Source organism: Ornithodoros turicata, chromosome 1, assembly GCF_037126465.1.
Source record: "Ornithodoros turicata isolate Travis chromosome 1, ASM3712646v1, whole genome shotgun sequence".
NCBI classification, from domain to species: domain Eukaryota; kingdom Metazoa; phylum Arthropoda; class Arachnida; order Ixodida; family Argasidae; genus Ornithodoros; species Ornithodoros turicata.
Genome location: NC_088201.1, coordinates 48438420 through 48461277, shown reverse-complemented (window position 1 = coordinate 48461277; position 22858 = coordinate 48438420). Strand labels below are relative to the sequence as shown.

Below are 22858 nucleotides of genomic sequence, written 5' to 3'. Positions count from 1 at the left end.
ACCTCACCTTTTCGTTTTCGGACTCCATGCGAATGTGGTGGCGAGCCTCCGATAGTAGGTGGAACGGCTCCACTTTTGTTATAGGCATGGTTGTTTTTTTCAGAGAAAACTTCTTTTTTGCACTTGGGGCTGGTTTTGCATGGAACGTTTTGTGGTTCTATGGAAACATTTCTTTTCTTGTAGTTTCAGTGGCGACTTAACATACTTTCATCGTTGACTCAACATTGGAGAAACACTGTGTTGTGCTCGTCAGAGTTTGCGATTTACAGTAGGTTTAATCCCCTTAAGTGATATTTTGCATAACACATACGGTACTTCTATAGTCCAATATGCACTAAGATGCGACTTGCAATGAAAGATGTGCTTTGAGGGAGATTTAGGGCCTTGGTTTTTTGTTAGATGGGATGAATCCATAATTTTCCGTATCCGAATCGAAGGAAGGTTCTTGCGAATCCACGAATCTCGAATCTTTCGAATCCTTCCTTAAAAAGAGCTTTGAAAAGGCCAGAGAAAAAACACATACAGAAAAGTGTTTTGAAGCAGAATATGATATAGTTGTTTAATGAAAAACAAATTCAATAATAGTTCATTTTCATGACAAAATATACCACATAGTTCGTCAGAAAAAAAAAAAAAAATCTAGAACAAACGCGTAGAAAGCGTTTTTTTTGTGATTTGCGTTTTTGCGCAACTTTGACGTAGCCTATCCCCGTCCAGGTAAGAGCAATCGTCCAAATATTTTTACTACTTATTGACTATACCACAGGCTTTCGAGCCAGGGGACAGTTCCATCTACTGACGTCTAGAAAATTTCATACAGAGGTCGCAAAAGTGCTCCATCGTCAGTTTAGCGCGGTCTTTGACGGGTTATTTCTCCACAGTCTTTTTAAGGAAGGGCACCGCGAGTTATACCATCTGAAAGCTTAAACTCTTCTCTTTCTAACGATGCCTAGAACACATCTCTAGAGCCTTTTGTGAAACTACCGCATACATTTCAATCGTAGTAGGTACGAGAAAATTGGCAAATTTTGCGTAGCTCTCGTGCAAAAAGGCCATCTTAAATTTTTAAAACAAAATGTGTACTTGAAGAATAATGCATACTTGCCAACTTGGGAACATCCAAATTAGGGAGATTTAAAAAGTTTGCGGGAGGGGGGGGGGAGAAAGCCGATGTTGGGTGGCTTTTATTTGCATACGTAACACGAGCAGACTTCATCCCAGTAGGCTCGTTGGGCACAAGTTTTGCAGCAACAGACTTAGCCCTCTCCAAGAAACTATCTGGGTGTCAAGCTGTGACATGGTTATGACACTTTCTCAAAAGAACGTGAGGTCACAAAACTATGTCTCTGTTCTCTTTGTGAGGTCGAGGTTCTCTTTGCGAGGTATGCAAGGTCAAAGCAGCTAGTGCAAAGGCACTTTTGTCTCCCGAAAACATGGAGGAAATGCACGGAAACTAGAAGTGCTAGAACTAGAACCATGACCAGAACACCTGAACTCTAACACAGAGGCTCCGGGAAGCGGCAGCGATGCCGACGGCAATTGGGCTAGTATTGGATTGATGTTTTCGTCTGTGTGCCCAGAGAAAAAGCAGGCGTTTGAGACATAGAAAGGGAAACTGCATTTTACGGGAGATTTGCTTCTCGGCCGTACAATCGTACAAACCGGTCCGAATCCGGGAGTCTCTCGGATGAATCGGGAGAGTTGGCAGGTATGATAATGCCCGTGCTTCCTAATGATATAAAATTTAAGCTGCGTAAACGCTCCGTACATGGGCTACGACGCCCGCAAACTAACTCAACTTCGTAGTGGATGTGAATGGTGCTGCGGGTGACAAATATTCGTGCGTGACAGACACAGAGCAAACCTTTACAAATGAATCGTCGTTAACACCACCACACTTTTCAGTCGCTCTTAATACCTTTCTCAGTCTGCTTTAGCGCGATGGTACATAAAGTGTAAAGAATTACGCTATAGACTGTCAGATTATGTGACGCCATGGAGTGTCCGTGCCGCTTTACGCTTTATGTTCTTTGCGTTTCTTTCTGTCTCTTTTCACTTTGGAGATTTCGGCCCTTGTGCGTGGCCACGTAAGGTCATTTTCCTTAGTGAGGAACTCGGCGTCACAACAAGACAAGGTCATCTGTCGCTGCCTCGCGAAACCACCTAGGTGCGCTAACAAATGTGACCTTCTGGAAGGATTTAAGGTTACTTTGAAGAAATGCGCCGTGGGAACCGCAGTCCGTCGCCTTTTCTTTCCGAGGGAAAACAAACTCAGACGAAGGAACAGACACATACACAAGCTTTGACTGACTTTGACGCGCCTTCTTCATACCCTTACTTCTATTTGTGCCGCGTGCTGACGTCTCGGCAGATTTTCCGAGTCTACTAATGTCAGGTGCGGCTACCTATCTTTATAGCACAAAACGCAAGTTTTGCGCTAACTATGGCGGTCGACGCAGGAACCCAATAGCAAAATGATGTGACTTTGTGCCTGTCTCACGGTTGGATATCCCAGCGTTGAGACAAGTACTGCGAACAGAGAAGGCCAGTGCCATCTCGGAAGACGACGAACTGTGCACGAATTGCTACAGGAGCTGTCGTAGCGCTATAGACCTGCGCCATGCTGGCCGGTCGACATCGACGTCTGCACCTTATCGTGACTACGTGGAACCTGAAGAAATCGTCGAGGAGATAAGCCAACAGATTACTTCTGCCGACATCGACGTAACACCTCTAAGGCCCCCAGCAGAGATAAAGACGGGACGCTGAAGCTTATGTGCATAAAAATCGGGATGAAGTCACTGAAGCGCTGGGTAAATCCGTCCGTCGGAAGATCAGCAGTGATGCATACGGTACGTCTGAACCGAGAACGTCCACTGTCGCCTGTGAAACCTGTGCTTCTCTTCTATGTAGCATCGCAACAGGAAAGATGTCAGCTTTTTACCTTGCTTCCTGACAACCTCAGCAAGAACGAAGTGATGAAACTTGTGCCGGGAGTGACGAAATACCTCATCGATAAAGCAAGAAAGCTGAAGGCATCGCATGGAGTTTGGTCACTACCTGATGCGTGCACTGGTCACCCACTCAGCGAAAATGATGTGTCCATCGCACTCACTTACTACCTCGATGATGAAATGGACTGCTCCATTCAGAGTCCAAACAAGGAGGAGGTCATTAATATCACGAAGGATGGCAAAAGGGAAGCAGTCGTGAAGCGTTTCATGACCCGTACAGTTAGAGAGCCGCCACTCGGAAGTGAGGATTGGGATAACCAAGTTCTACACCCTACGACCTAAGTGGGTGCGAATAACACCGCATCCGCTTTAGTGCGTACTGTGCAAACCTCGAGCTGATTGTAATCGCAGCGAATAGCGCCTGCCTACAAGAGGTCTCGAAGGACACCCCGAAGAGTTGGTCACTTTGTGACGAGCCGACTGAGGCGTGTCGACTTCAGGAGTGCCAAGAATGTTGCGGGGGAAAAAGGCTAACGCTTCAAACCCTGGGACTTAATGAGGAAGACGAGATCGTCGTCTAATTATGGGAGTCTGGAGACCTGAGACGCTGAGAGAAGAAGACGCTGAGCGGTCGCGCCTTTATGAAAGGTGCTCGCAAGTGGACTGCATTCTACTCCAAGCATGAATACGTTCGCAACATTCAACGAAATTTTATCTGGAGAGAAAAAAATTTTCCAGGGCGCAAACACGTTGTATTGCGCTTCGACATTGCAGAAAATTGGACCGTCAGTTTACCAAACGAAGCCCAGGGTCGCTACTGGCAGCGAAGTCAAGTGTCCCTTTTCACGTGCGTCGCAAAAACTCCGTCGACAATGCTCAGCCTTATTACCGTCAGTGACAACACGCGTCCAGATAGTGCACGTGCCCTTTTTGCGTTAAAGGAAATTGTCGACGCTCTTGAGCGCACTTTGCCAATATTACTTTAAGAACCGTTATCAGCTGCATGAAATGCGTCAAAATGGACTGCTCCTGCGTTGGGTGTTCTCTGCGAGCGGGCATGGCAAAAATGCCTGCAATGGCATTGGAGGCTCCATCAAGCATGCCGCAAGTACGTACAACCTACGGTCGCCACTGCAGAATGCCATTCAATCTGCAAAAGACTGTCTACACTAACAGAACGAGGGTACGCAACGCGACTTCTGTACCTTCCCGCCGACAAAGTGTCATAGTTCCGTGCAGTGAAGCAAAAGGAATGGTCCTCAGTGCGCCCGGTACCTCGCCTGCGTTCGTCCCACACCTGGTACAAGGATGAGAGAGCACAGTCGCAAGTACTCCTTGCGAGGACTGCCGAAGAAATGAGCACTGCACGCTAGAAGATTATAATGCAATTATGCTATCAAACTACATGGACCATCAGCCATTACGGCTTCTGGAATTATGTTAGCGGCTCTATTGTAACCTTTGTTTTCAAATAATATACAAATTACAAACTTTCGTTTCGGTTGTCAGCCGTGTATTGACTGGTACGTAAGTGGGCGCATGCCTAAGGAGGCTATGGGATATGACACGATCGGTCAGAAGTAGGGTAGATCGCGTGCGCGGTAACCTGCGTACGGAGGGTTTACGCAGCCTAAATTTTATATCATTAGAAAGTTCACGGATTGTTCTTCGAGCGCACATTTTATTTTAAAAATCGAAGATGGCCTTTTTGCGCAAGAGCTACGCAAAATTTGCCAATTTTCTCGTACCTACTACGATTGAAATGTAAGCATACTTTAACAAAAGGCTCTAGAGGTGTGTTCTAGGCACCATTAGAAAGAGGAGAGTTTAAGCTTTCCAATGGTATAACTCGAGGTGCCCTACTTTAAAGAGAAGGTGGAGAAATAACCCGTCAAAAACCGCGCTAAACTGACGATGGAGCACTTTTGCGACCTCTGTATGAAATTTTCTAGACGTCAGTAGATAGAACTGTCCCCTGGCTTGAAAGCCTGTTGTATAGTCAATAAGTGGTAAAAATATTTGGCCGATTGCTCTTACCTGGGCGGGGATACGCGACGTCAAAGTTGCAAAGAAACGCAAATCACAAAAAAGTGCTTCCTACCCGTTTATGTTAGATTTTTTTTCTGCCAAACTATTTCGTTCAGGAAGTTGGAAACAACGCTCCCGTTCATAATAAAGGCAGAGCTACAACGTATAAAATAGTAAAAAAAAATCGAGGACACAAAGTGTACAGCCCTGCCTGAACTGAGATGAAATCGCCCAAATACATAATTCTCGCCTAACCACATAAACCACAAATCAAAAGCAAAACCATGTTACTTTTAAAAATTTTAATGCAAGAGTTCCTGCCTGAACTCTTTCAGTCTAGGACAACAACAACAACCGATACGTAAGTTAACGACGATGAATGGGAAACTTCACCACATGAGAACAATGTAAACAATCAAACGAGAAAACATGTCAACCAATCAGGCTTTCGGTGGACTCCGGACAAATGTGGCTGGTGGATTCGAAAGATTCGATTAGCCATTTTGGACACTGCGATTCGGATTCCCGAATCTCGAATCCCTGCCCAGGATTCGCGGATTCGATTGGCACATCCTTAGTTTTTTGGGTTTCATGTTTTTTTGAAAATTGATGGCAGTGGGTTATTTCAGGAGCTGTAAACCAGGAGATATCCAACAGCAAACTTCCAGTTGAAAAATAAAAGTAGCTCACTGCTTGCATTTTTGATTACCATCAGGCGCATGTACAGTGCTTACAGTCCACCAGTGCCCACATTGGTAACTGAATTGGCACTCTGCAAAGTTAGTTTTCGAGGAATTTCAGGTTTTAACGTAAGTGGCTGCGATGCAAAACAGTGGTAAACACTGGCTGTAGCAGGTTCACACGTAAAACACGGGGCCCCTGGGAGATATTTCATTGTATAGTTACCGTTTGCATACACAGATGAAGTATCTCGCACCCTTAGACTCGCTGCTTAGGCAGACGGCACACACTGAATACCGCGATGTCATGCAGTAAGATTGCTAGACAAATCTCGTAAATTTGGTGTTTGGGTAATGAGGAGATCAATAGGAAGCATATATGGGTCATTCCGCAAGAACCATTCCAAAATCGTGGCCAGACTCCCACGGACTTTGACAATTTTTTTTCCACTACTTCGTATCGTTGAATTATGAATGTCACAAAAATATTTCAGCCGAATTCCACGCGGCTTTCACGCGAGGCGGCGCCAAAGTCTGCGGGAGGGCCAAAAAGTAGGGTGCGTTTAATGGCTTCTCCGCAGGGAACGGCTCAAGCCATTTGCCACTTCCAGACTGATCAGGAAGCACTGCCCCTCAGTTCTAAGTGAAAAAATTCGGATGACAACGAGTATCTAAGGCGCGCCACAGGCTATAACTGTTGAGTTTTTGTCGCATGTTTGGCATTTTTTCCTCATTCACTGGAAGCACGCACAAGTATGGAATTTGGTGTCCTGATAGTTGTGGACATGGTTAACACGTACAAAAAATTTCAATCCTTTAGTTAAAGGAGAAGGCCACAAAATATGGCAGGAAATACGCAAATTTTCGAAAATTGCCAATATTGGAAGGAATAAAAGGTGAAGTTGCCATCGTGATACAGACATGCCGTCAACACTAAAATGAAGCTCAGCCTGTCCACTTCAAAATATAAAAAATCTCCAGGGTACTTTCTTCTATTTTTTAAAACAATTTTTCAAATCTGTCCTAGATGCAAGCGGGCGCACGCCCCGCGCACCCACCCTCTTCAGTTTCAAACGCTACCGGCGCTTGTTTTTTTTTTTTTGTCAGAGACGCACAGATTTTGATATTGTCTGAGCGTGTGGGTAGAAATTTTTAACGCGACTGGGAAATTGTCTTCCTGTAATAAAGCCGGGAAGGGGTAATTCAATCAGGCATTTTGCTGGTGACGTCTCCTGTGAATGTCTGTTTGTGTTCCGATACAATGCAGGAAGGAGTAAAAATTAGCATGGCTACATCAGTCTACACTCAGTTGATTACTGGCTGCCAGGTTTCCGCTTGACGCCGTCACAGGAGGCTTGTCGCCATAGGTTAGACACTGCGGTAGGGTCATTATATGTGAAAGGAAACAAGCTTCGCTGCATGTCAGTCGCCACTGTCTTCGTCCACAGAGTCAGCCTCAGTAACTCGGCTGACATAAACAACATTGACCTCAACTCGTCGAAATTTCTATGTGCATGTGCCCCGTCCGGCGCAGTGTGCTGTGAAAGTGGCCATGGAGCATCCATCTATGTCAGTGAATGTGAGTGACAGTCCAATTTGTTCATTTGGTCCCAATGGATGCAGCGATGAGTGCACTTCCCCTCCAACAAAGTTCACTGAACTAAGTGAAGAGGACCAGTACCTTATTTCTGCCCGAGGAAAGCGCGCCTCTTCCTCAATCACTGCCGTTTGCAAGAACCACCATGCGCTCTTTGTGCAAAGGTACACCTTAAAGATGGCATCCAAGTGCTGTGTCAACCCCTTTGGACAGCACAGGAAGAGAGCGCGCGGAACTAAAATAATATCGTCAACTCTAGCAAAGAACGCAGCAAGGCTTGGGCTAGTTCCTGGGGACAGATTGTGCCCCAAATGTTACATGCTGTGCATGAAGCACCAGTCTGATACTTCTAGCGAGACAGAGCCACTGTCCAGCCCAGGTCATGACCTGGCGATCGCAGATCAGGACACATTGCAACTTCTTGGTGAAACTCCGTTGAGACGGCAAAGAGCTCTACCCCAGAGACAGATGTATGCGCAGGGGAAGCTCCGTAGGATAGAGTGCAAAGCCAGGAAAGCCCTGGAAACTTCGTTGGGCATACCAATGGCATCCACTTCAGGAGAGTCATGTCCTATAACCGCGGAAGATTATGAATCCCTGCTTCAGGAGCTGAGGAAGAAATATTCGGCTGAACAGAGCCAATCAAAGAAGGTCATGATTCTAATGTTCACCCCATCGTCGTGGTCGAGGCAACAAACAATGCAGTTTTTTGGAGCTTCGGAAAGTCTTGTTTGCCGAGCACGAGAAATTAAAAACACGATGGGCATCCTGGACAAGCCATCTTCAGCGAGGAAGAGCTCCGTTGTCTCTTGTGACCAAGGAATCAATTGAGAAGTTTTACCAAGATGACTTCATATCCTACTGCATGCCAGGACAAAAGGATGTTCTCAAGGGTCATCAGAAGCGGCTCATGCTTATGGGCTTGAAGGAAGCCTTTCTCATATGGAAGGCAAGCAACCCAACTCTAGAAGCTGGATTTTCTACATTTGCATCCTTGAGGCCTCCGTGGTACGTGCTTGCTGGAGACCCAGGATCGCATTCAGTCTGTGTGTGCTCTTCAGTGCGTCTCGGACAAATAAACAAACACCGGTAGCGTTTCAAGTCTTACACGTTATAGAGGGTGGGCGCGCGGAATGGGTGCCCGCTCGCATCTGGGTCAGAGATTTGAAAAATTATTACAAAATAATAAAAAAGTACCCAGGAGATTTTTTTATATTTTGAAGTAGATAGGCTGAGCTTCGTTTTAGCATTGACGGCATGTCGGTATCAGGATGGCAACTTCACCTTTTATTCCTTCGAATATTGGCAATTTTTGAAAATTTGCATATTGCCCACCATATTTCGCAGCCTTCTCCTTTAACTGAAGGAATGAAATTTTTTCTACATATTAACCATGTCCACATCTATCAGGACACCAAATTTCATAGTTGTGCACGCTTCCAGCGAACGGGAAAAAATGCCAAACATGCGACAAAAACGCAACAGTTATAGCCTGTAGTCTGGAAGTGGCAAATCTCAAATAGCTTGAGCCGTTCCCTGCGGAGAAGCCATTAAACGCACCCCCCTTTTTGGCCCTCCCGCAGACTTAGGCACCGCCTCGCATGAAGGCCGTGTGGAATTCGGCTGAAATATTTTTCCGACATTCACAATTCAATGATACGAAGTAGTGAAAAAAAAAATTTTCAAAGTCTGTGGGGGTCGAGCCACGATTTTGGGACAGTTCTTGTGGAATAACCCATATAATTTCTTCCTGCAGACTTGTTTACAATGCTGTTAGTGGCTGTGGACCTTCCAATGGTTGAAGTATAATTCTGCAGTGTACTTCTAGTAACAAGTAGACATTAACTGCTATTAAGATAGTGAAAGAAGAGTACATAAAGCAAAGGGCAATATGAAAGGAATCATAACATGGAAAGAAAACCGGAAACTCAGAACCTGGGTCTTTCTGAAGACCTGTTCTCTGAGAACTAACCTGCTAGGAGAAAGTGACAAATACAAATTATGAACAAATAAAAGTGGTATACACCAGTCTATGACTATGAAACTGACTATGGAAGTCTATGACTTGTGGTTACTTAAGGAATTTAGCACCTACCTCTTGAGATCGCCGTCTCTCGTGTGCAATAAACTCGGCCTTCCTATGCAGAGACTCTTCAAGTTTTCTCTGGAACGAAAAAGGTTCGGGCGTGGTACCCCTCGCCCTTGGGGTGGGAGCACCCAATCCCTTCAGTCGTACGAGAGACGGAGCAGACGTCTGCTTGCTTCTCTGTAATTATTCAGAAATTAGCATTGATTTTTAAAGAATTTTGAAAACACAGCAGCATCAAATTCAAACCTTCAGCCAATGTGTCAGACAGTGCCACAGCAAACTAAAGTGCAGCACAAGCTATAACGACAAGCTAAAATGGCACATGATAATACACCTTAAGAAGCTATACCGGCTTTACACCTCCATGAGCTTCCTGTGGGGGTGTACTTTACAGTTTCAATTCAATTTGTTTGAGTTATGCCATACACAGTATACAGTGGGGGCCCCGTAGCATAGAGGTGGGGCCTCCCGGAAACGATCGGAATACCATACGTGGTGACAACATCAGAACAAGTCATGAAATATAAGGATGCACATTATATGGAAAGTCAAGGGAATATATGGTCACAGTAAGGGAGAGAGCACAAGGGGGCAAGAGAAAAGAAAAACAAACAAAATAAACGTAAGAAACAAAAACAACTGAGAACCAGCAGCGCCTTCGCAAGCATCACCTTCGCCAGCATCACCTTCGTAAGCGCCAGCAAAAATGTGGCGCTTACGAAGGTGAATAGTGTAAGCGCAAAAGCCCATGGGGAAAACAAGACAAATAGGTGAAAAAGCTATTGTGTATAAAAATGAGGAGTGTGTGAGCTTGTCTTATCACTGGACAATTAAATTTACGAAAATGCAGAGTACCCTGGAGAAGCAGCCCGATATGTTGACGAGAATGAGCACAGTGAGACGTGACCAACCAGTGGTCTAGTCACAGGGGTAAGTCCTCTCCCTCACGTAAATTTCCCGTACGACACTTCCCGAAATATTTATCTGGCTATGCTACTGGAGGCAATATATTGAGCAGTCGTGAGTGCACTACCCACTCCACTTCCATAGGGGCTCCCTACATCACGCAGTGACGTCAACCTCACTCGTTCTTTTACGGGTTCTCAAAGACCCTGTCCAGAAAAATACTTTTGTCACACACACTAAGCAGACTGTGATCGTTGCTTTTCTGCAAGAAGGCTAATTATTTCTCGTGCAACCCGCCGCACCAAAAAATAAAACTGCTAGTGGGGTCTCCTAGTCAGTGAAACAGCCAGCTGTGCATGCTTTCAAATTCATTTTCGCATTTTTGTTGTTTTGCAGCTTCATTCATGGATTTCACACAAAGTGTGAATCAACATGCAGTCCGAATGTCCGATATCACCAGTGCTGACATTGAATACGGGAATACTTCTTGAGCTCTGATCGATCGTGTGGACGTTCCACTAGACAACATTGTATTTAACCGCGAAGGCTGAGAGTTGACATACAAAATGATAATGAAATCAGTTCTTGCAAGATTAATAATGAATAATTATTTGGGAGAACAGCACTCTTCAGGATGAAGATGAAGTTTTCAGGCACAAATCAATGCACCATTCCAGATGAGTCCACTGCACAAACAAAAACTTGAGGCATACTATTACTGTTGCAGCATTGTGGCTGCACTTCCTTCCTAGCTACAATTGTCAACAACTTCTGAAGGGGAGAAAGTTAAGCACTCAGCAGCATAACGTCTGACAAAACATTTGAAAAACATGTTTGCATGATGATAGTTCCTGTATAAGGATGATCCAAGTAGCCACACAATTTCGTCCCAATTTTTTTTTCTACCACAGTTCCAGTGCCAGGGCAATACTCTACCCCACTGCTCACGTAGCATGAACAAATGTGATATCTTACAGTATTGGAAAGCGGAAAGTTAAATCATGCTGAAAAGATCGCTTTGTCATGCCATTCTTAATTTGAGCAACACCACAGTAGACTCAAGTGTAGCTAATGACATATGCATAGTACATAAATAAATTTTTTTACATGATCTCTAGTAGAATAGCCCTGTTGCAGACACTTCAGTTTCGACAGAGTTTCAGTCAGTTTTTCAGTTTCAGGGCACTGAGGCTTTGGCCTTTCAGTTTCTTTGGCTTCTGCTGAGTCTGGCTTCTTCTTCAGACTGGAAGTGAACAAAAGACAGAACATGAGTGTCGCCCAGAAAGTGAAGCTTGTATCTCCGTGAAGGATATCATCTGCAAAGACTTGCCACAGGACAGCGTAAATGAGAACTTTCACCTGTATATTTCTTCATGATTTGCCTATTGTACAGACACTTCTTTAGGGACTGCTCATAAGAGTTCAAAGTGACATGAAGGAGGACAAGCATTAGATCAGGGAACTAGTTCTGTGACTGAAGACACTGGCAGCAAGTGAAAGGTGTTAGCGCTGTGAAGCAACTGTGGCAATGGGGAGCATACAATCATAGACAGACAGAGGATGGCAGGAAGGAGTAGAAAGGAACAGTAAGATTAGTATGCTTCCTGAGCCAACTTCAAAGGGGACTGTTCCGACATTCGTCTGGAAAGTCTACTGGAAATTCAAGGTGAAACCTCAGATAGCACAGCTGGTGGTACGATTCCAACACACCACCTCAGCTACGGTCACGGAGTAAGAAGACTAGGAGATGAAACTTCACTCTCTCCCGCGACCAGAGAATGTACGAGGAGCGCGCGCTCCACGCCCCAGTCCACAGTGCCATCTGTTGCACGACGACGCAGAATTTGCTAAGCATACGGTCACGGGATACTGTCACTTGTCCGGCGGCGTGATCAAAACACGTGAATTAAACGCTAGAAAAGAAGACTAAGATTAAACGCTTTCGCGATTATTGTGCTCCCGTCGACTGCTCAACAGAACTGGAGAGACGGGACAACATACTGGGACTGGAAGAGACTGGGGGTAAGGGACTATGCAGTTGACATGCATGACCTTTATTGCCAATACAACCATCGTTCACGTTCATTAGTTGGCCTTCATCCGCAGAGGCTGCAGTACGACTTGCGAAAATCACTGCTTTCCCCGTAGCTTTCCATGCAAAAGCACAAAATGGAAGACAGTGCCGCCATGCCATCTGTCACGTAAAGTCAGCAACTGCGTTTTCTCTCTCCCCCAACGTGACAGTCTCTGGTCGCGTGCCGGCGCTTGCTTGTATGGGCAGTGTCATCTCCTAGTCTTCTTACTCCGTGGCTAGGGTCAACGAATGGATGCATGCCGCTGGACCACTGTTTATTTTAGAGGACATTTATGAAATTTGCCTTTCCTATCTCAGAGCCAGTCGATACATGGCATTATGCAGAGGAAGAGCAGATGAGCTGAAAGATAGGTTTACTGGGTAGCAAGAACAGGAATGCACGATCAAGCTGAAGTAACACCAGGCTGATCCCAATCTTCAACACTCCCCTGCCTCAAAGTGAAAAACGAGGCATGTTGGTGTTGATCTTGCATGACGAACTAGCACTGGGAACGGGACAGAGAGAAGTGCGATACTTAAAAACAGTACCATGTTGCCAATAAATTCTTTTGTTGGAAGTCTAGCACCTGTCGTGTCATCTCTTCTCTCTGTCCCGCTCCCAATGCTAGTTGGTCATGCAAGACTCCCCTGCCTGCAGCATCACCTGCAGGACACCTAGAGGATGCAGCAGTTCAATAGGTAGGCGGATGCAAGCCCTGGTAGTAGTCTTCAGAGAAGCTGAACGTACACGTCTATCATGCCCCCTATGGACTTTTTGTACCCTGGCCAATTTCTATAGCATCCTCGGCTGACGCTGGTCACCCACCCAGCAAACCATTAATATCCCCGTGACATCCTTAAAAGGCTACGAACGTTTGGAATGTCTGGACATCCACAGGATAGCTGTGGGATATCCCACAAAACATCTGCGTTTTGGTCTTTCACGACAAACAACAGATGTCCAACAAACGTCTGCAGGATATCGTGCTCAGAATGTTTAAATATCTCGTAGAAAGCAACCTCCAGATCCCAGGGATATTCATTAGAGATTAAGGAGAGCAGGATTTGGGCACCGAATGAACGCCACAGGAACGTCAACAGGATGTAGTGCAGAGATATACAGATGAATGTTGGAGGTTTATAAAATCTTGTTCTGAATGCCAAATTAATCGTATCTTTTCCATAGCGCTGACAGCACGCAAAAATAATTTGTCTGAGTGTGAGATAGAGTGAACAAGTAAAAGCTTGTAACAAGTACGTAACAGAAATGTATTTACAAAGCACTCGCCAAGCAACAGAGCAAGATATTGGTTTTACAGATCCACTCAGCAGGTAACCACATCATGGAGCACGGTATTTGACAGGAAGGGATGTCTGGAATGCTGCTGGCTGTACTTTGATTCGTTGAAGGTGCACGGGAATCGCGAGGACGTATTGTCGTCACCCCACTACAATGTCACCGTTTTATACCCCACTACATTTAACAAACGTGCCCCAACAATTTGTATCTCAGTATATGCTTCACCCAGTTCTCAAAATGGAGGTTACTGTGGTTACCTCCCCCTAAATATTTGTGAGCTAATATTTATACGCTAAATGTTTGTAAACTATTTGCAACAGAAACTTTGTTATTCGCACAACTCAGGTCACGTCACGTCAATTCATTGATTGGGGAGATTCTCGCCTTACCCCCACGTACATGAGGTGAGGGCACCCTTACCTCTCCACGTGAGTATGCCCACTTCTGAAGCTAACGCAACAGATAAAAACAAGGTGCCAAGTTTCCTCATGCCACAGTAAATAAAACTGATTGTTGATCCTGTGATTGAGCAATGATAACTAACCCAAATAGTTTTATGCCATTTTATGTTCTGCGCTGTATTATCTATACAAGGTGTTTCACCTAAAGTGAAAAAATTCCAACCGGATACTCTGCAGACGATTGTGTGGGATTTTTTGCTACCATTGAGGAAGTCCGGAAAATTTTCAATTATGCAAAATTTATTTTTGCAATTGAACTTCAAAAATTGCTATTGTGAAAAATCGGGTTTAACCCAAAAAAACGAAGAACCCTACATATACCCTATGCCTTTACTGCAAAATTTTATTGCTACATTACCCTTTTGCCAGACTTTCGCGATGATGCTCTGCACGGGACACATGCTGGCGTGTGGCGTTTTGGGCAATAATGCTTGGCCTTACGCCATCAGGCCTAGGGTCATCTGTAACAAATATACTGGTGTGTACGGCAACATGCAATGGAGGCTATTTACAATCATATACATACAACACTGCATATCAATGGTGACTTGAACATATGGATGTGCACAGCAGATTATTGGAGGCTGCTACATTCCAGCCAGTGTACTGCTAGTGCATCAGACATATGTTTGCTTAGAAAGTGTTATGTTTACTTATTCAGGGTGTCTACTAAACTGTAGCCCTCAAATTCCCTGACTTTTCCAGGTTTCCACTGACTATTTCAAGCAAATTCCCTGACCAAAGCACAGGGGAACTTGGTGCCTGCTGCTGTATTTTGATACCAGATCCTTCACAAAACAGGTCATTTATTGACAAATAATTAGTAGAACTCCTTACCTTTCTGCCTTTGAGCTTGTCGTATTGGAGAACTGCTACTCGCGGCAACGTTGCTCCGACGGGGCCACTCAACCACTCATCTACATTCACGATTCACTGTGCAGCATGACCGCACTTGTTTGTAATTCCCCGACTTAAGCTGCTTTTTTCTTACAAATTATCTGACAATCCCCCGACTTTTCCAGTCACATTAAAATTCCCCAATAATACCCTGCTTTCCAGGTTTTCCAGGTTGGTAGACACCCTGTTATTAAAGAGAACATTGGGCACAAACAGAAAATACAATTTTTGGTTTTATGAAAGAATAGCAAAATTCTCTTTGTGTCTGTCCTGATAAAAGCCGGGAAAGTCACTTGGTATCGCTGCTGTGTTTCTATAAGTTTGTCATTCACTATACAGCCCCTTCGTCCAAGCACGACAGAGCTCTGGTGACCGTAGCTATACAGAAACAAGCTGCATGAGCAGCCACTTGTAGCCACAAAAAGCCTGCGTTTTAAACTGTCTCTCCACATAGCAAATGAGGAAGAGCAGGCATGTGATGTAGATCCTACCCAGTGCCCACTGGTGGACAAAACAAGCACACATGGTCACATCCCAGCAAGGAGGCAAATTGTGTGCAGGGAATGGAAATCTACTTCCATTCCTCGTTTCAACTATGTGTGGGTAATTTGTCTTTCTGATCACACTGAAGTGTGGTGCGACCGGCTGCACAAAGGCATGAAGACGAATTAGCTTCTTAAGGATTCCCAAACAGGCTGCAAAACAGCAGAAATGGGTCAATGTCGTTAAAGTCACTGGAACGCGGGTTCTGACAAATGGAACTGCTAGGAGCTCTGAACACCATTCGGAGGCCTATGAATCGTCAAATGACGACTAGGTTAGGAATGGTCATTGTACACGTGGTTGGTGTGTCATTAACACCTGCTGAAGTGGAGTTCGTCGTTGCAGAGAGTACTGAAAACTTTATGAATGCAATGAAGGTTGCTTACAACATCGTACCTCTAATTTGAATGGTACGATTCAATATAAACGATCACTCTCAACTGGCACTACTTATCTGTTTAGTGCTGCACCTTCGCATAGCAAAACTAATTTTAAACAATGCAAAAGGTTTAACACTGAAGTTTCACTAGGAGGCGCTAGACATCTGAGTTACACTATCAACAACTCTTCTGCTTCATGGGAACACTCGATATCAACGATCCTACTACATGGTAGTAGGATTGTCCAACCACTTTGTCTAATCGTGTTCTGCTAGAATTCTGGCATTGTAAAGTAGTGCATGTTGTCCAAACAAGTAATAAGTGTCCTTGGGGACTGTGCTCTGTCAAGCGGCTGCACTGCTACTTTCTGGCGATTCAGGTACTGTAAGTTATAATTGATCACATAAAATCGATGAGTTTGTATGGGATAATGACTCATCGTATGGTGGCTGTCAATACACAGCTACTGAAAACACCATTGTCTGGAGCCCACAAGCAGAGATTTACAATGCCAGAACATCTCCAAAGGTCGCCAGTGCCCACAAGCAAGGTGCAAAGCATGACAACAAACCCTCTCATCGCAGGGGGCTGTGGGGCGTAAGTCAGCTATTCCAGTTGATTACATTGAGTGCGACCATAAAACTGAAGACCAGACTGGTGGGCAGCATCAAAATGGTGGGCACCAGATGGCTGATAAGCGAATTCCACTTCGATTGAGGATTTTTGGGTGGTGCAACGACAACTCTGACGTCAAAATGGGCTCCATCTGTGAGGCGGCAAAAGATCCGAGACTGTCCAAACCCTCCCTATAAATGGCTCTGGTGCACAATAGCCGCATATTTGCAATCACGCAATGCTGGAAACACGAGACTAATTCGTTCCAAAATATTTGTGTACAGGAAAGTATTAAAAACATCTCAGGGTAGAAAATAATTTGTTGTACGCGGTTGTACTTGTTTCTTCAGTAGTGACTTGAACAGCATTGCCCAACCCAGACGCGAACCCCGCTAATGCGTGCATTGGCTGTCACTCGTGCCTTTGTGCTGGCTGTGTTAGTTTTGGCTTTTGATTCATGCACTCTGCAAAACTATAATGCTGATTTGTTCAATCTTCCTCTGGCGCAAGTATCGTTTCTACAATTAACAGTCGTACAATGACAAGAAATAAACGTGTCCCTGAATCGCCAATAGCACGGCGGCTGGCATGTGGCTGGGCGTGGAAAGTTGCCGGCCTCCCTCGTCCTGAATTTTACTCACATAAACAACTGCGCATGTTCCTATGTTTGAAACGTTCCTCCATTGAAATATACATGACGTCAACGGTGTCCAAGCATCAGTTTGAATTACCCAGTAGTTGAAAGATTTTGAATCTAGGGGACTGCACCGAACTATAATACGTACACACATTTGCACCTTACTCAAGTAGATGTAACACAAGAGTAAGAACTGTAACAGAATGGCTGTTTCTACCAATTATGTTTTCAAGCCAGGAGGCTGGTTCAAAATGCCATCATTTCTGTGCATCGCCAATCTGTAGCTGAAGTGGTCACGCCAACCTTGTTTGCAAGCTGGATAAAATGGATGCCATGTTACTATTACCCAGGGTTCCTTCATATACTATTAGAAATTCTTCGAGGGGTTTGCAAGGGCCCACATGGACTTATGTAATGTCTCTGTTCTGAGGACTCTTTCTATGCACAGTACTGATGCAGAAAACATCAATACGGGAATTACAAAATATAAAAGCAAAATAACTGCACTATCTGCATTGCACGCAACACCTTGTGACGATAGCCCTCGTGGTCTTGCCACGATGTTTAGAATGTATGCTTTTCAAGCGTATTCGCTCACTCTAACACTTCACCAGCTGTTGATAAGGTGACACTGAATTAGACAGAACTTGAGTGGGGAACACGTGAACTCTGGTGGACACATGTGCAGACGAGCGCAATGCGAGCTTTCATACGAAACAATGCCGGACGACAGGGTGAGGAAATGCTACCAGGCAGTACCAGGCATACAAGCACAGACAAGAAGGGAGGCTGGTACATGTATCTCTGAATGAAGCAACAAACATAATTCCAGTCCAGAGAACAGTTTGTTAGCAGTTGTTCATGTTTCGTTTGCTGTTTCATTGAGATGGATAAGCACCAGATGCACTAGAATTTCTCCATGTGGCCAGATGAGAAGCAACACACCTGTCTACACTTAATCTGATACGTGAACACTTGTTACGAATGACTATAGTCGTGTTCAACCCAAGAAAGGAAAGAAATCCAGTCCGTCAGCTCTCAAAATATTACTTTGCTGTGGATAGGACGGCTTGACACAGAGAGGTCACGCTCACTCCTCCGCTATCCATCATACTGACCCTGCTTCCGTACTGGCTGTTTAGACTGTCCATATGACACTACGCTGCGTGGTGGCGCTGCAGTATTTCTACTGGCACACTATTGAGTCTCCCTATCTCCAACAACCTATGTAGTCGACAGACTAGATTGCTTTTCCTTCTGAAGTTGAACACAAGTATTGTTTAGGTACCAACAGCAGGGATACATGAAATTGTGGCACTCTTCATTAAATGTATGGATATGTATGAATATCTCACAAACAATAATTATTGTGAAGAAATACCGAAATACTACCAAAATTTAGGGTTTTCAAAGGTGGCTCCATGTCAAAGCAGCACAAGACAGCATATTAGCAGAGGGTATTTTCCACACAGCTAGGTTAAAGAAAAACACACTGTGTGGAAGCTGCCAGTTCTCCTTTTTGTCTACCAATCTTCATTATGTGTACTGCCATTTGTGCTCAGGAAGGCAATCATATTGCGCTCTACGTGTATCTGATGATGATTGGAGTTTTTATGCTGCACAAGCAAACAGGGCCATCTTTGTGCATCTCAGAAGAGTAATGTAGCAAAACTAAACATTCACGATGCCCACCTAGCCTGAACACAGCCTGCGGCCAAACATAGCCCTTGTTCATTTACCACAGAAGTTGATACATACCAGTCCTAGATGACCTCGTGTGGAAACGACTCGGTGTCTTCACATGGAATTCGTGGATGACCTGCGCCATTGCTTTGAATGGTGACCTGTTACCTGGTTGCACGTTACCTGGTACTCGTTTCTTGTTGCATGATGACTTGGAAGGCGCCTAGATTTTAAAAATAACTGAATTTCATATCTTCAACAGCACTGGATGACTGACCTTGTTATTTTTTTTCTTGTACTTGGGAACCTTGATTAGCCTGGGGGCATTCTCTTTGCTGCTTTCAACCATGCTGGAAAAAGTAGACCCGATCTCATTAAGCGCCCGCATCAATTTCAATGAGTTTCAATGAGAAGTGTTGCGGGAAAGCTGACTTTATGTTTGAGCGCTTGAACAGATGTTGTGGTGAAGGAGTCTTCCAGGGAACCGGGAGCTTATTTGTCCAATGAGAACCAATGACTTTCAATGACAAATGAGACACTCAATTCATTTAATGTGAATAACGCAGGTATTTCTCATTGAAGTAATGAGAAGTGTTGCGGGAAAGCCGACTTTATGTTTGAACGCTCTAACGGATGTTGTGGAAAAGGAGTTTTCCAGGGAACCAGGATCTAATTTGTTTAATGAGAACCAATGACTTTGAATGAGAACTGGGGCATCCAATTCATTTAATGTGAATAACGCAGGTATTTCTCATTCAAGTAATGAGAAGTGTTGAGGGAAAGATAGCTTCATGTTTTAGCGTTCTAACAGGTGTTGTGATGAAGAAGATTAATAAGAAATCAATAACCAAATCAAGTAATTAGTTCACTGGGTGCCAGTGAGAAACAATGATTTCCAATTGGAGCAATCTGAACCGACGTGTTGTGCAATGAAGATCCCCATCACAGAAGAAGAACGAATTCCAGAATTTGTTTAGCATCGAACCATCATGACCACTGTGTCAATTGAATTAATGTGAGCAAACATGTTGTGCGGATAGGACTGCTCCAGCGTAGATGAAAGGATGAAGATCATGAAAGACACATTCGAGGGATAGAGCAAGTTGGTGTACACTGAATACAGAAGTCAATCATTCTAATTTAAAATACCTTCTATTCGAAATGTGTTTGAATTCCTACACACTTCAATTGGCACAAACTATGCAACTGATGAGTTTTAAATTGCTTACATTTAAATCCATATATTTTTTTGCACTGCACGAGAGTGAAAGGGAATATTCTTTTCCCCAGGAGCATGCATATAGAATTACGCAGGAGTGCCTCAAGTGAAGTATGCTCTCTACCCATGCATAGTTTTGCACATTGTGTTTGCAAGTGGTGAACAAACTTGTGTAAACAATATATACCAAAACATATACAAGTAATATACGCTTGTATGTGACAGCTGTAAGTATACACTTCAAACAAGAAAATCTCAAAAACACGGAACATGACATCCTGTAAGACAAACTATCTTATTGTTTGTCCTCTGACATTTAATATGATATGTAGTGGCATTGTACACGACCCCTTTGGCGATCATTCGCTCGTAAGCGGTGGATGATGAAGGCGATACTGCCCTTGTATTTTTTTAAATATGTTAACGGTCTCGAGCCCTACACCTTTCCCAAGTGCCCGTGCAGACGAAAAACTTTCAAATGATGTTGCAGCAAATGGTTCTGAAACAGTTGTGCAGCATAATTAAAACGGCTATTGAAATAGGGCACCGACAGGTTCAAAACTGAAAACACTTGTTTTTGCAATGTGAGTCAAACAATGAAAACTGAAGGACACTGACGACTTGCAATAGAGGAGCTCTATTTCGCACGCAAACATAAGCATGAGCCTAGAAAAAAAAAGACTGCCGAGGCAGTTCCTATGCTGGGTCGGTGCAGGTTGAATTTACGTTGTGAAACCATCCAACTGCCATTCGAAAACAAGAATAGTTCAATGCTGGATTCGAGCTGGAAATGGGATGCATCCTTGTGGGATCCTTGTGGGATGTTCCAGCGACTACGCCAGATAGTGTTAGATTCCTGGCTGTGAAGATAAGCTGAGCTTATATAAAGCGAAAAAAAAAAAAAAAAGGCAAAAAGAAAATAACTGTCGAAATTAATTGCATAAGGTGTACATATTAAATTATACTCAAATACAATAAAACACATTGATGAAATAATAAAATAAACGAAATAAGAATAATAATTCTAATAATAAATAAATAAATAAGATAATAAAATAAATAAATAAAGACCGAAACGTGTACAAAGTTATGCGTAGGTTGCACAAAACTGATTGCGCACTGCGACAGCTATGCCAGTCTGTCAAAACGAAACTACAGCCATAATGCTCTCGTCGTCGTATGCTACCGTGCGCCATCGGCATCAATTCAGAATACGTTTTGAACTTGGAAACGTCTGTTGGCGTGTAGGATCTAAGATGCAGTCTGGTAAATTAGATGGTGTTTCGTGTTTCCTGCCCTTCAGCTCCGCCGACCATATAAAAATCTGAACGTCTTTGCATTTGTGTAGTGAGGTCCTCCGTCACGCATTTTGTTCCTGAACCCGTGCACGAGCTCTGTTAGCACAAAGGTAAGCGGCGTGTTTCGGACAGTTTCGGACGCTTGATCCTCAACTCCCAAGCGAACCAAGAGGTGTTCTAGTGACCCGATATTTATCCATAGTTCTCTGAAGTGCCTTCACGATGTGCCATCATCCCGCTTGCACTAGACGGACTTACTTTGTCGGACAATTAGATGAGAAGGTGCTACTGGATAAGTAACGTTCGTGATTTCTCATATGAATGTATCAGATTTTGCCTGCTTCAAATTGTGTCACGCATTATCTCCTTATAGTGTTGCCACTGTTGCTGTACGTATGTACACTGGATATTTGTAGTATATCTGTTTTCATACCTGATGATCAATGATGACTATTGGTTGTTTCTTGCAAACACAGAGTGTTTGTTTTTATTCGCTAGAACATTTTTATTAAAAACTAGTAGAGCAAAATAGATGCCATTTTTCAGTAGAGTTATATGCCCAGGCGAACATTCGCTCGAAGAAGATCATGCAACTATATGATCACGAATTACCTAAAGTTCATTAGCTTTTTAATTAGGGGACTTCTCGCAAAGGCGAAATAACAGAACGGGATCTATTCGGCGTCGAAAGTAATTTCATGTTGAAAAAACACACAAACTCGCACGTGCGTTGAAATATCTGTCGCGGAATTTCGCTATGCAATTGTATATATCACTAAATAATTCACCATAGTCACTATTTCTAGTCAAACATTGCGCATCTGTAAAGGTACAGGACAATTCAGATTATGACACCCAAGGTGGGATATATGTGCTGTAATATATACCATACCATATGTAATGCCTTGATCAAATAAAGCAAATAAAGTTGAAGTCACATTGAGTCTAATTCGTTGTTTCAGGAAATCATTTATAGTCATTGGAAAGCTGCGCACATCTAATGTGAATATACCCCAAAAAGCTCGCTGGCAAATAGAAATGGAGGCCTGCTCCAATGAGAAATCGACTATTCTCTAGAGATCTGGCCTAGGATTTTCCCTCTCCCTCGCGCGCCCCGCCCACCCGGAGCGCGCCAATGGGAGGACGCGTGGGCGTAGTCGACTTTCATTGCCATCTGGGGGCAGAGGTTCGAACGTAGACGGAGACGTGCTTTTCGCGATGAGATGGCGCTGCTCGATCTGTGAACCCAGAGCCGTATATTAAAAGGGAGTCTCGCCATTAATGGGTCATGCCTATACCTGAAGCTCCACCCACTTTTTCAGCTTTCCGACCAATGAAGTCTTGAAATATGGGGCGCTATCAATCAACCTATCCTCACTATTTGCCCCCTTATCCAACATGGGCAGCGCCATTTTGGGTGGCAAGTGGATTGGATGGGATTGAAATGGATACCTCTCGCAATCTGCAAAAGTAGCGGATTGTTAGCGCAAATTTGAT

The 22858-nt window shown here is 44.0% G+C and overlaps 1 protein-coding gene across 4 annotated transcripts in view; it reads right to left on the bottom strand.

Annotated features, from left to right (window-relative positions):
- The window catches only part of LOC135378194 (targeting protein for Xklp2 homolog), a 51695-nt gene that overhangs the window by 7119 nt on the left and 21718 nt on the right, over positions 1 to 22858 (bottom strand). For all 4 annotated transcript variants that reach the window (XR_010418310.1, XR_010418309.1, XR_010418311.1 and 1 more), the window contains exons 3-8: positions 19122 to 19194; positions 18920 to 19067; positions 14448 to 14550; positions 11362 to 11497; positions 9355 to 9525; positions 8 to 157 (exon numbers count right to left, since the gene is read on the bottom strand). Coding sequence is in view for 1 of the 4 variants with exons in the window: in XM_064611134.1 (XP_064467204.1) it covers positions 8 to 157; positions 9355 to 9525; positions 11362 to 11497; positions 14448 to 14550; positions 18920 to 19067; positions 19122 to 19194 (781 nt within the window). In the remaining 3 variants the exon portion in view is untranslated. The remainder of the gene's footprint in view (positions 1 to 7; positions 158 to 9354; positions 9526 to 11361; positions 11498 to 14447; positions 14551 to 18919; positions 19068 to 19121; positions 19195 to 22858) is intronic.